Raw genomic sequence first — 13,603 nt, 5'->3', positions numbered from 1 at the left:
TTAAATATATGCTGGAATGCTAAAATTACCAAAGTGAATGTTTGTCTAATTCTATGAAACCTCTTTCCCTTATTAAAACTAACTTCAAGCAAAGCCACCCTCTTGCACAAATTTTAAAGAACATTCGAAGCATCTCTATGAGGAATTAGGAAATCTCCTTTAATTATGTCTACAGAGAAGCCAACTGTTGTACCGACTGCCTAGCCCAAATGGCTTCAAGGGATCATTTTGATACTACTTGCTATGATAAACCACCCACTGAATATAGAAGCTTTATGGCTTTTGACATAACCTAATTTTGGTCTCTTGCACAGTTTTTTTTTTTACCATAGCGATGTATATAAAAAATTCTTACTATACTATTCCTCACATCATCCCTTCAATAGGTCAAACTTTCTCCTTTAGCATATCCCCCACTTAAGACATATGTACTCCTACTACATTTAAATACTCCCTTCAATTAATAGAAAATTTAACATGACTATACTTTCCATCACTATCAATAACCTACATGCAGATACTACTCTTCAAGTAAGTTTTGATATCTAGCATAAATAATATTGGCATTCTAAACTTCTTAAATACATCTAAATTCCATCACTATATTCCATCATGAACTCAGCACACAATAACCTATGCATCGTGTTCATTTAAATTAAAAAACATCACAACTCTTGCTCTTACTCACATATCTTTTATGATTTTCTCAGTTGCTCTATCTCCGCTACTCATTACTAAACATCATTTCAATTCCCTATCATTTGTTAAAAGTTCAAAGTCAATGGAGTTCATTTAGTCTAGAAAAATAAAAAAAAATACTAGATTTGATGCAAAAGCTGCAAAGCTATTCCATGATAGCTTTTCAAGCCAAGTTCAAAAATTTATAAAATATTTTATAAAGCTCTGGAAATTACCATATTTGGATGAACGAAACTTCTAAATATCTTATACTCCAAACTCAATATTTAGGCCCTTAAGTGCAAACATATGTTTACTACTAATTTAGTTCTATTTTTTTGAAGGCTAAGATACTTGAACTTTCTCTTAAATTTTTTTTATCATAACAAATTTCTAAATATGCCCATATCATTAAATCTAGTTCCCTGTTTAAGATTACATTATAACTCAAAATAATTACTTGAATGGCATTAACAAACACTAAATCATATATAATTCACACTAACCAAATTAGCCCCTACCTTCTTTTTTGAACATTAATTCAAATTTCTCTTGATCACTTGGGGTTTCACTCATAAATCCCTCATCCATCTAATGATGGCTTAATTAATTACCAAAAAATATTCACCCATCCAATATCCTGTCTTGATATATTAAAGTTCTCTCCATCTTCATATCACTCATACCTTCTTCCCTTGTTAAAGAGCAAGTAATTTATTATTAAAGCTCTTCAATAATTCTTTATATGTATACTATATTTAAACTGTGTACCATTTCTCATCCTACACTTATCATTCTAATAACACTTTCAAATCAAAATAATTATCATCTTCATCAAACATAATGACTTCTTTCTTCTTCTTCTCCTTCTCCTTTTCCTAATGCGATTCATGACCGAAATTAAATCAACAATCTTCATGATCTTTCCTTAACACTTTCCAGCCTATATCTATATGTCCTTAAGCAAATTCTTTAATTTCCCTAACTTCATCATGGAAAATAGTTAACTATTATTTTATAAGGTATGCAATGATACCTTTATCACACTAGGTTATCTCAATAGACTATAAATTCATCTCTCATTTGTTTCATTAGACATTTGGCATGCAACCCAAAATCTCAATTATAAACTAATTTATAGTTCTCAATATACAAATCAATAAATAACCTTTAACCATTTGCATAAAGTCACAAAAGTTTCTAAGCTCCAATTATTAGCATATTAATTTATAATCATAGAACAGAACTTAAATTCCTTTTATTAGTGATTGCCCCTAAAGTTTAAAAAAAAAAAAAGAAATTCCCACTATCGACACCGACTGTTGGAGCCCCTGCCATTGGCGAGGGTCGCTAGCAGCAGGTCACCGAAGCTTTGACATTGGCAACACTTATTAAAGAATGATTAGCGTAGGTGGTTTGGTCCTATAAACCTTTGATCACCAAAAAGGTTTACCCTTGAATTATATATGGCAAAAAAGAAAAATTGAAGTAGTAAACCAAACGTTTAACTACTTCCATGATATAACATAATGGTATATTATTAATTCTTATTTTACTAATATTATTTGTTAATCTAACATGAATAATTACAAATTAAGAGTTTTAAAACTTCATACATTTTACTTGTTAAAAGTCCAAATGTATTGTTATTAATTACAAATAGATTGTTGTTAAAACTCAAATAGATACTTGTTGATAAAAGCTAATACGTACAATTAAGCCCATCCTATTAGTTTTTCTGATTTATTAAAACTCGAATTGATTGTTGTTAATTTTGAATGAATTATTATGTAAATCTAAATATATACTTGTTAATGAAGAACTAACATTTGAAAAAATTAAGCCCATCTTATTTATTTAATAAGTTATTGTTAAAATTTGAATGTATACTTGTTGATGTAAGACTAACATGTGCAATTATGCCCATCATATTCGTTTTTCTAACTTGTTAAAACCTGAATAGACTATTGTTAATTTAGAATGGCTTGTTGTTTATACACTTATTCCATTACACCTTTTCTTTTAATCATCAACATCAAGTATTTATTCGAGTTTTGACAACAATTCATTTAAAAATAACAACTACCTATTCAAGCTTTAACAAGCTAGAAAAACATATATGATAGATATAATTGTATGTGTTAGTTTTGCATCAATAATTATTCATTCAAATTTTGGCAACAATTTATTTAAAATTAACAATAGTCTATTCGGGATTTAATAAGATAAAAAATTAGATCGGATGAGCATAATTGTATATGTTAGTTTTTTATCAATACGTATTTATTCATATTTTAACAACAACCCATTCTAAATTAACAATCATCCAATTGAGCTTTAATAAGTCTGGAAAACGGGTATGAATTTAATTGTACAAGTGTTAGTTTTTCATAATAAATATACATGTAAATTTTCACAATTCATTCGTAATTAAAAATAATCTATTTGAATTTTAACAAGCTAGATAATATGATAAGATTAGCTTAATTATATGTGTTAGTCCTTCAGTAATAAGTATTCGTTCGGATTTTGATAGAAACTTATTTGTGATTAATGATAGTATATTTAGGCTTTTAATTTTCCTCATAAGTATTTATTCTCATTACTCATTAATAATATATTCAATTTAATTTTCCTTTTTTTATGCATATTCAAAGCATGAATATAAAATATTTCAATTTTTTTCATCACATTTTCTCAAAAATTCCCTTATTGAAAATAAAATCAATATTCTTTTTATATATATTTCATAACATCCCAAAATCTATTCCTTGAATTAATATATATAAAGTCCATTTGGACTTTAACAAGTTAGAAAAATGAATAAAATGGACTTAATTGTACAAGTGTTAGTCCTTATCAACAAGTATGCATTTAAATTTCCACAATTCATTCGTAATTAACAATAATCTATTTGAATTTTAACAAGCTAGATAATATGATAAGACTAGCTTAATTGTATATATTAGTCCTTCAGTAATAAGTATTCGTTCGGATTTTGACAATAACTTATTTGTAATTAACAACAGTATATTAAGACTTTTAATTTTCCTCATAAGTATCTATTCTCATTACTCATTAATAATATATTCAATTTAATTTTCCTTTTTTTATGTATATTCAAAGCATGCATATGAAATATTTTAATTTTTTCAATCACATATTTTCTCAAAAATTTTCTTATTGAAAATAAAATAAATATTCTTTTTTATATATTTTTCATAACATCCCAAAATCTATTCCTTGAATTAATTAATGAAGAAATTCAGAGAAGCTAAAAAATCCACGAAGACTAAAATAAGTATATATAAATATCATGGTTCAAACAAGTTATAATTAATTTATGATGTGTCGGGGTTAAAGTGAAACAAAGAAAAGTTCATAAAAATGTAAAAACAAATGCATTCTAAATGTCTGACACTGTAGTTCTAGACTTGTGAGCCTATAACATGTTCTAATGTGGATAATTCTTATCATGTAAAGTGTGAAATTGCTCTCAAATAGTTTTTATATTAAATCTAAGAAAAGATAAAATAAAAAACCTATTTAAACTAAGTCTTTTTTTATTCTTCATGCTCTTAATATTGTGTCACTTAAGATCGCCATTGATCTACACAAGTAACAAACTCATTTTTCTTTATTTTGTAATCATCAAAATAGATGATTTTACTACTACAGAAATATGGTGTCACACCCTAAAAATCAAGTGTGATCAGCACAGGATATGGACACAAAACTCACATCTTTTAAATCTTGATCGGAGAAACTCCTAAGTTAACAGTTTGAACACATTAATAGGATGATTAGAAATTTTTACAATATTAAATATGATATTTAATCTCAAAGAAATATGAGGGTCCTACTTGTAATTTATATGAAGCACCTAAGGCCAAGCTCTAATATGAGTAAAAAGTTCAAATCTTCATCAAATTAGGATTTATCTAAAATAATTCTTGCTCTTCAATTGAGTAATACAACTCCTTAATGGATACCTTGAGATACAAATTCAACTATTATCTAAGGAAAAAATATTTTTCAATAAATAGTAACCCAAAATAAAATTCAAAGTAATAAGAGAAAGTAATATAAATAGAATAAGCATGAATTTAACTAAAATAATCAATTAGAAAAAAACAGTAGTGTATAACTCAAACTAAATAATTTTTTTAAAACTACCATACTCGTTTTAAAATAGTTAAGAAATGCAACTCTCTTGTTATAAAGAAATCCATTCATAAAAATCAACTTGTTTAATAAAATTCATTTAAAAAAATTAAGTTTAAAATATCCTTCAACAGGACTTTATTAGAATAGATAACAAGCATGGACACATAGTTTACGAGGGTAAATAACAACAAGTATGGACACACAGTCTATGAGGGTTCGTAACCAATCAAGTGTGGTAGGAGTTACAAAACAAGTGTGAGTACAATGCTCATGAATATCAATCCTGTAATATCCTCCTCTTTCAAATCCCATAATTAAAACTAAATCCCAAGTAAGTAGGGAATGGAATTGTTGTAATTATCAAAATACCAAGTTTTCAATGATTAGTAAAATGGTGACCCTAAGTTTACAAAATTAAGATTCTTTTTAAAGTCTTGCAACTAGACAAATCAGAGTACAAAAATATGCGAAAGTAAGGGATCATTGCATAAGTGAGTGCATCTGCTTAAGAATTTGAAACAAGAAAAATTTTAAAAAATTTTAGGCATGTGCCGTGGCTCATGGCACCATGTGCCACAGCGCAATTGCATGAATTTTGACAGTGAATTCTATTGTCGAATTGATAGCATTGAGGCCAACTTCCAACGCATCCTAAAACTCTGTCCGATATCAGAATGACGAGAACTAAGTGTCTACGAAAAGCTCTTTCTGAAATTATTTTTTAAAAAAATGAGGACACCGTTTTCAAAACTTACACTTTTACAATAATTTTCACAATTTTTAAGTATCCAAACCAAATACCAAAGGCCAATAGCCACCAATACCAATTTAACCACATGTAAATTACTAAGACTAACTCATGCAATGCACCATATCACATGAAATACTCCCAAATTAAATTTTTACTACTCAACCCTTTAAACTCAAAAACATAAAAAGAGGAGCTTACCATAATTTCATCAAATTCTCCCAAATCGTCACATAATTAAGTCTACTCTTACTTGCATTAGTAATTTAGCCCTTTCGTGATAACACATACTCATCAACTCACTCCCTAAGGCCCAAAATACATTTACGATTTACAATTCACATAATGCAAGTAAGGAACAAATGAGAATTCCTAATTGAGAATTGAAATTGTCATACACATATAATTACTCAAAATAAGAGGCTTACTACTAAAAAATTGCTGTCCTAGGCCTATGAGTATTTTCCTTTGTCCACACCTCTTGAGCTATTCCCTATAATATTGAAAATAATGGCGTGACTATAACTACTCCATAACCAAAGTTTGACTAACCCATACTAATGCATGTTAATTAGTTTAAATGCAAATTTAACCCATGTAAAACATTTGAAAATATATATTCTCAATTCCACTCATGTAATAACATTACTTGAGAAACAATGCTTTTTAGCACTTTTCATATAAATAGAGTTAGTCACACAAATCATTAACGAATATATGGAAAGAAATTAAGATTCAATTCATGATATCATTATTAGGAACACAATGTTGGAAATTGTGCCCTAGGACCAATCATTGTATTGTGCACATTGTTATTTAATGAATTTCTCTTTTGTTATTATAACAATTGCATGTTCAATATAATAACTATATTCCTGGACAAATTATAGTGATTATCCTAAATGTCCTTGGTCGGTTATCTTTGAGGGATCATAGATGAAATAAGACTAGTATGACTTTGATCAATTACAAAAATACAAATTAAAGTCATAGGAACTTGAAAGAACATAAGGTGCTAGATCGACCCGTTATGAGAAAGTTGCATGGTACGAATTATAAGCTTATCTCATATGTAACTATATCACTAAGCCCTTTAACCTGAGATTATCATGGATTCTTACATGATAACTATTGAATTTTGATCTAGTCAAAAGTCACCTTTGACTGAGTGATTATAAAGGCTATGATTGAGTTTAGTGATATTCACGTAGAGAAATATGAGTGGTCAAGATGAAATTTATCCTTCACACATGTCTCATACTTGACCAAAATATCGCGTGATAAAAGGGATATGATATGGTTGCATGATATGTTATATTGGATCATCGATCCTCATGTGAATTAGGTAGTTACAATGTCTTGCTAGAGGTTACTTGTAACTTGTGGGCTAATAGCGTAATTAGCCTACTACCAATTTGATTCGGGACTATAAGTTCTCACACACAAGAACGCCCAACTCGAGCTGTAATTTTCAAATTCATTGAATCTGAAATATGTCTAGATTAAATGAATGTAATATAGGGTTAATGAATTTTATATATATATATATATATATTTGAATATTTATTTAATAAATATTTATATATATATATATTTATATGAAATATAAAATGCAAAATATAATTATATATATATATATATGTATATATATTTTTTTGAAATATATATATATCAGATATATATATAAGATATATATATATATGAGATATAAAATTAAATATAGATAATATAATATATATATATATATATATTTTTGAAATATATATGTATATATATATTCGTATATATATAATATAATATGTATATGTGATATATATTATATTATGTTATGTTATATTATATTATCTTATATTAGTTTTAAATTTAATTTTATATGATAGATTAAGTTTAATAACTAATATGATAAGAGAGAATATCATGTCAGTTTTATAATTTAAATTTATAAGATAAATTTGAATTAGATATGATATTATGGATTAAACTTATGAGATAAATTTAATTAAATTTTTATGAGCTTTTAAGTGAAAGACAAAAACCCTTATCTATATACTATATATAGATAGGGATGTCCTTATGAAGGTAGAGAGAGAGTTAGAAAAGTTCTGACAAAAAAAATACTCTAAGAGCCACGAAACACCTTATAGAAAGGAAATTAACGTTCAAAGAAGAACGGACGCTCAGAGCACTAGCACGCTGTTCGAGTTAGAGAGTTGTTCGTGTGGATACTGGTAGAGGGAGCAGATCTACTTTGTCAGCTCTTGAGATCCAAACATGCGCCAACTTCAAAGAATTAAAAAGATAACTCTTCTATCCACTTTGACTTAGACAAGTTCGTTCAGTCTATATCAGGATAGGGACTTTAAAATTTTAATCTTTCGCTACGCCTCCCTATCCAACAGTGGTACTAGAGCCAGGTCGAATTTTCATTTAAGTTGGGTTTTGGTTGATTACGTTTTTAAATTTTCAGGTGATAAACTTCTTTAGAGGAACATTGCTTTAAGATTTTCAAATTTTATATATGATATTTTCAAAATCTATATATATATATGTTTTTCATGTGATGTTTTCGAAATATCTATATCTATAAACTCGTTTTATATATATTCAAATTTATATAAATTTGAATAAATCAATATGATTAATATTTAGCTATATGATGTGTGTTCTCAATATGACTAATGTTCATCCATATGATGTGCGTTTTCAATGTCATTATTGTTCGTTCACGTTCTCATATGGTTTAGGTTGAACTATCAATATGATTGATGAATCTAAAGGGTCTGGACTGTCAATAGTGGGATCGTCGTGGCTAACTTTGTGTAATGCAATCTAATTCATAATTTATAGCCTTTCATTATATATGAATTATTTATTTGTTGTGTTTTCTTTGCCTTGAAGTTATTTAGGTATAGTGACACATATGGCTCTAGTTTTACAAGGGTTGTAAATTTTAAATACGACCTGTGTGTTGTGCCTTTCTCTATAAACTCTGAATGTATATTCTCTTTTCATCTCAATCTCCTCATATGAATAAATAAGGTTTCTTAATATAATTTATCTTTTTAGAGAGGTCCTCTCATTGGCTTGGGATGGACATAGGTTAGGTGAGCCATATTGTGTCATGTTGAATTATGCTTTTGATTAGATCATAATATGCATGATTTTGTATGAGATACAACCGCTTTCACTTTACACATTTATTTAATGTGTATGAGATACAACCGCTTTCATTTCTTAATGTAATTTATCTTTTTAGAGAGGTCCTCTCATTGGCTTGGCATGGACATAGGTTAGGTGAGCCATATTGTGTCATGTTGAATTATGCTTTTGATTAGATCATAATATGCATGATTTTGTATGAGATACAACCGCTTTCACTTTACACATTTATTAAATTAATAAATCAAACTCTCTAATTAAAATTTTAAGTCATAATGCTGTCAATTAATGAATACTTGTCAAAATCTAGATCATTTAAATATAAGATCCACTAAAGTGGATGCATTTGGGTTATTTTGGTGTGACAAGCATGAGTAATGGTGCTACTCACAAAGATTCATTATTGTTTGACTTAATTGAGATTTTCAAAATGGTTTTAGATCTCAAGAAATTAGATGGGATTGAACATGCCGGATCATATGATGATTAAATCCCATAAAGATTTAAGAGTTACATGTGATGTAATTGGTAAATAAGTTACCTACCTAAATAACTTAATTTTAAGAGTCCTGCCAAAGTGGACTTAAATTTAAGTGAAATATGGGTCTTAGCCCACTAATCAAATTTGAGAGTTATTAGTTTTAGTGGGAGATATAAAATTAACTTTGTGTATTTTATTGTAGAATCATGTCAACTAGTAACACTGCTATACTATCGTTGCGATCAGTCCTTGAGAAAGACAAACTCAATAGGACGAACTTTCTTGACTGGTTTAGGAATTTGAGAATTGTTCTCAAGTAGAAAAGAAAGGCTTATGTCATGGATGAACCCATTCCTGAGGAGCCTGTGGCTAATGCTCCAAGAGCTCAAAAGGATGCTTACACAAAGCATACCAATGACTTAGTGGATGTAGGATGTCTAATGTTAGCTACCATGGTTTCAGAACTTCAAAGACATTTGGAACACATGGAGGCTTATGAGATGATTGTACATCTCAAGGAAATATTCCAGCAACAGGTAAGGCAAGAGAGGTATGAGACCATCAAGGCCTTACACTCTTGCAAGATGGCTGAGGGTGCATCATTTAGCACTCATGTTTTAAAGATGAAGAGCTATATTGATCACCTTGAAAGGCTTGGATTTCCCTTAAACCAGGAGTTTGCTACAGATTTGATCTTAAACTCACTCCTGAAAAGTTATGACCAGTTTGTTATGAACTATAACATGAATGACATAGAGAAATCCATTTCTGAACTGCATGGGATGCTTAAAACTGCTGAACAAAACATTAAGAAAAAGCCTAACACTATTTTGATGGTTCAGAAAAGAAAGGGTATGAAAAAGAAAGGCAAGGACAGGGACAAGGGAAAGGGTAAAGGCTCAGATGGTAAGACCAAAGAGTCTAACAAGCCTGAAACCAAGCCTCCAGCCAAGAAGGCAAACCCTCCCTCTAAAGGAAGGAGTTTGCTTCCTTTGTAATGAATCGAGTCATTGGAAGAGGAATTATAAGCTCTACCTGGAAGATCTGAAAAAGAAGAAAGATAGCGGGGCTACTCTTTCAAGTATTTATGTTATAGACATTCACCTTTCTACTTCTTTTACATGGGTATTAGATACTGCATGTGGTTCTCACATTTGTACAAATGTATAAGGTCTCAAAAACAGTAAAAAGTTGATAAAGGGCGAAGTGGACCTACGAGTTGGAAATAAAGCAAGAGTTACTGCTTTAGCTGTAGGCACTTATGAATTACTTTTGTCCAGTGGGCTTTTATTAGTTTTGAACAATTGCTATTATGTTCTTTCTTTGAGTAGCAACATCGTTTCTCTTTCTTATTTGGATAAGGAAGGTTTTACTTCCATTACTGGGAATGGTAAATGTTCTATTTATCAAAATAAAATTTTTTATGCTAATGGTGATTTACATTTTGGTCATTATCTTTTAAATCTAGAACATCCTAGTAATGAAGACATCTATAATGTAACTACCAAAAGGATCAAATCGAACAATTTGAATCCAACCTACCTATGGCATTGTCATCTCAGCCACATAAATGAGAAACGCATTTCTAAACTCCATTAAGATGGACTTCTCAACACGTTTAATTTTGAATCTTATGAGACTTGTGAATCTTGTTTATTAGGAAAGATGACAAAAACACCTTTTACTAGGCATAGTGAGAGGTCTAATGACTTATTGGGACTTATACATATAGATATATGTGGACCAATGAGTACAACTACCAAAGGGGTTATCTGTACTTCATTACCTTTATTGATGACTATAGTAGATATGGATACATCTACCTAATGAAACATAAATCTGAATCTTTTGAAATGTTCAAAGTATTCCAAAATGAAGTATAAAATCAACTTGGTAAGACTATTAAAACTCTTTAATTTGATCGAGGAGGTGAATATTTGAGCTAAGAATTTATTAATCATCTAAGGAGTTATGGGATAGTCTCACAATTAACCCCTCCAGCAACACCACAATGGAATGGTGTTTTTGAGCGAAGAAATCGGACACTATTAGATATGATTCGATCCTTGATGAGTCATGTACATCTTCCACCATCCTTTTGGGGCAATGCACTAGAAACAGTTGCGTTCACACTGAACTATGTTCCATTTAAGGCAATTGAGAAGACACCATATGAGATATGCATTGGGAAGAAACCTAGTTTGTTTTTTCTCAAGATTTGGGGAAGTGAGGTTTATGTTAAGAAACAAGCCTCAGACAAGTTAGCACCCAAATCCATAAAGTACCTTTTTGTGGGGTATCCTAAAGAAACAAAGGGATACTATGTCTACAATCCCACAGATAACAAAATGTTTGTAATTTGAAATGGTATCTTTCTAAAAGGAGAATTTATCTCTAAAAGAACCAGTGGGAGTAAGATACATCTTGAAAAAATTCAAGAACCACAAAATAGCATAGAGTTATAGATGAAAAATTGAGAAGACTCATAAGAAGTAAATGAGCCTACTCAAATAATACAAGGCCTACGAAGGTCTGATAGGACATGGCATCATCCTCAAAGATATAGATTTTTGATTAATGAATGTCATGATGTGTTGCTCATTGAACACAATGAACCAACCACCTATCAAGAAGCCATAATGGGACCAAGTTTCAAGAAATGGCTAAATGCCATGAAATCTGAAATGCAATTCATGTACGATAATAAAGTATAGACCTTAATCCATCCACCTGAAGGAATAAAAATCATCGGGTGCAAGTAGGTTTTAAGGAGAGAACTGACATGGATGGCAAAGTAAATGTTTTCAAGGCACGATTGGTTGCAAAATGATTCATCCAAACTCATGGTGTAGACTATTATAAAACCTTTTCACTTGTCGTAATGGCCAAATCAATTAGAATCCTCCTTGCCATGGCAACATATTATGAATATGAAATATGGCATATGGAGGTTAAAACACATTCCTTAATAGACGTCTACTTGAGGAAGTGTACATGACACAACCTGAAGGCTTTGTGCATCCAAAGGACTCTAAAAAGGTGTGCAAGCTTTAAAAATCCATTTATGGATTGAAGCAAGCATCTCGGAGCTGGAATTAATGTTTTGATTAAGTAATCAAAGAGTTTAGATTCATTTAAAATATTAATGAACCTTGTGTTTATAAAATGGTAGCACAATTATATTTCTAGTGCTATATGTAGATGATATCCTACTAATTGGGAATGACATTCCTACCTTATAGAATGTCAAGTCTTGGTTAGGAAAATCTTTCTCTATGAAGGACTTAGGTGAAGCCACTTACATCCTTGGGGTTAAGATTTATAGAGATAGATCCAAAAGGCTGATAGGCCTAAGTCAAAGCACATACATAGACAAGATACTGCATAGGTTCAGTATGCAGGATTCAAAAAGGGGTTTCATCCCCATGTCTCATGACATTCATCTCAACAAAGGCCAGTATCCTAATACACAAAATTAGTAAGATCACATGAGTAAGGTTCCATATGCCTCGGCAATTGGATTTATCATGTATGCCATGCTATGTACTCGACCGGATGTTTCATTTGCCTTAAGTATGACCAGTAGATACCAAGCAGATCTAGGAGAGGATCATTGGATTGCTATCAAGAATATCCTAAAGTACTTAGGAAGGACTAAGGATTTATTTTTGGTATATGGCGGATTGGATGACAAGCTAGTTGTAACAGATTACACAGATGCAAGCTTCCAAATTGACCAGGATGACCTTAAATCGCAATCAGGATATGTGTTCACCTTAAATGGTAGGGTAGTAAGCTGGAAGAGCTTAAAGCAGAGCATAATAGCTGATTCTGCAATAAAAGCTGAGTATCTAGCAGCATCAGATGTAGCAAAGGAAGCCGTTTGGATTAGGAAGTTCATTGTTGAACTAGGAGTGGTACTTAACATCTCAGATCCAATGAACTTGTTCTATGACAATAGCGGTGCAATTACATAGAGCAAGGAGCCAAGGTCACACCAAAAGACCAAGCATATACTCAGGTCTTTCTACCTTATCAGAAAGATCAATGATAGAGGTGATATAAAAATATGCAAAGTAGCAAGAGAAGACAATGTTGCTAATCCTCTTATAAATCCTCTTGCACAGGTGAAGCATGAACGTCATGTCAGGACAATGGGAATTAGACAAATTAATGATTGTACCTAGTGCAAGTGGGAGGATGTTGGAAATTGTGCCCTAAGGTCAATCATTATACTATGCATATTGTTATTTAAAAAATTTCTCTTTTGTTATCATAACAATTGCATGTTCAATATGATAACTGTATCCCTGGACAAACTATAGTGATTGTCCTAAATGTCCTTGGTCGATTATCTTTAAGGGATCATA

General features: G+C 30.5%; 1 protein-coding gene across 1 annotated transcript; it reads left to right on the top strand.

Annotated features, from left to right (window-relative positions):
• The first annotated feature begins 9,571 nt into the window (after window positions 1-9,571).
• LOC129289995 (uncharacterized) lies at window positions 9,572-13,210 on the top strand. The gene is made up of 2 exons (XM_054926724.1): window positions 9,572-9,957; window positions 13,021-13,210. Exons 1-2 carry the CDS (start codon window positions 9,572-9,574, stop codon window positions 13,208-13,210), a joined length of 576 nt encoding a protein of 191 aa, XP_054782699.1.
• The last annotated feature ends 393 nt before the right edge of the window (window positions 13,211-13,603 follow it).

The sequence above is a fragment of the Prosopis cineraria genome, unplaced genomic scaffold (assembly GCF_029017545.1).
Source record: "Prosopis cineraria cultivar Desert tree isolate PC_DT_omini unplaced genomic scaffold, ASM2901754v1 PC13, whole genome shotgun sequence".
NCBI classification, from domain to species: Eukaryota; Viridiplantae; Streptophyta; class Magnoliopsida; order Fabales; family Fabaceae; genus Prosopis; species Prosopis cineraria.
The sequence above is the reverse complement of the archived record's forward strand: the minus strand, read 5'-3'. Positions and strand labels throughout refer to the sequence as shown.

Bases quoted from the DNA above. Each gene is read 5' to 3' on its own strand.
- LOC129289995 (XM_054926724.1), top strand. From the start codon at position 9,572: ATGGATGAACCCATTCCTGAGGAGCCTGTGGCTAATGCTCCAAGAGCT. The intron at 9,958-13,020 runs GTTTGTTATGAA...CTTAAATGGTAG, and splicing joins CTCCTGAAAAGTTATGACCA to GGTAGTAAGCTGGAAGAGCT.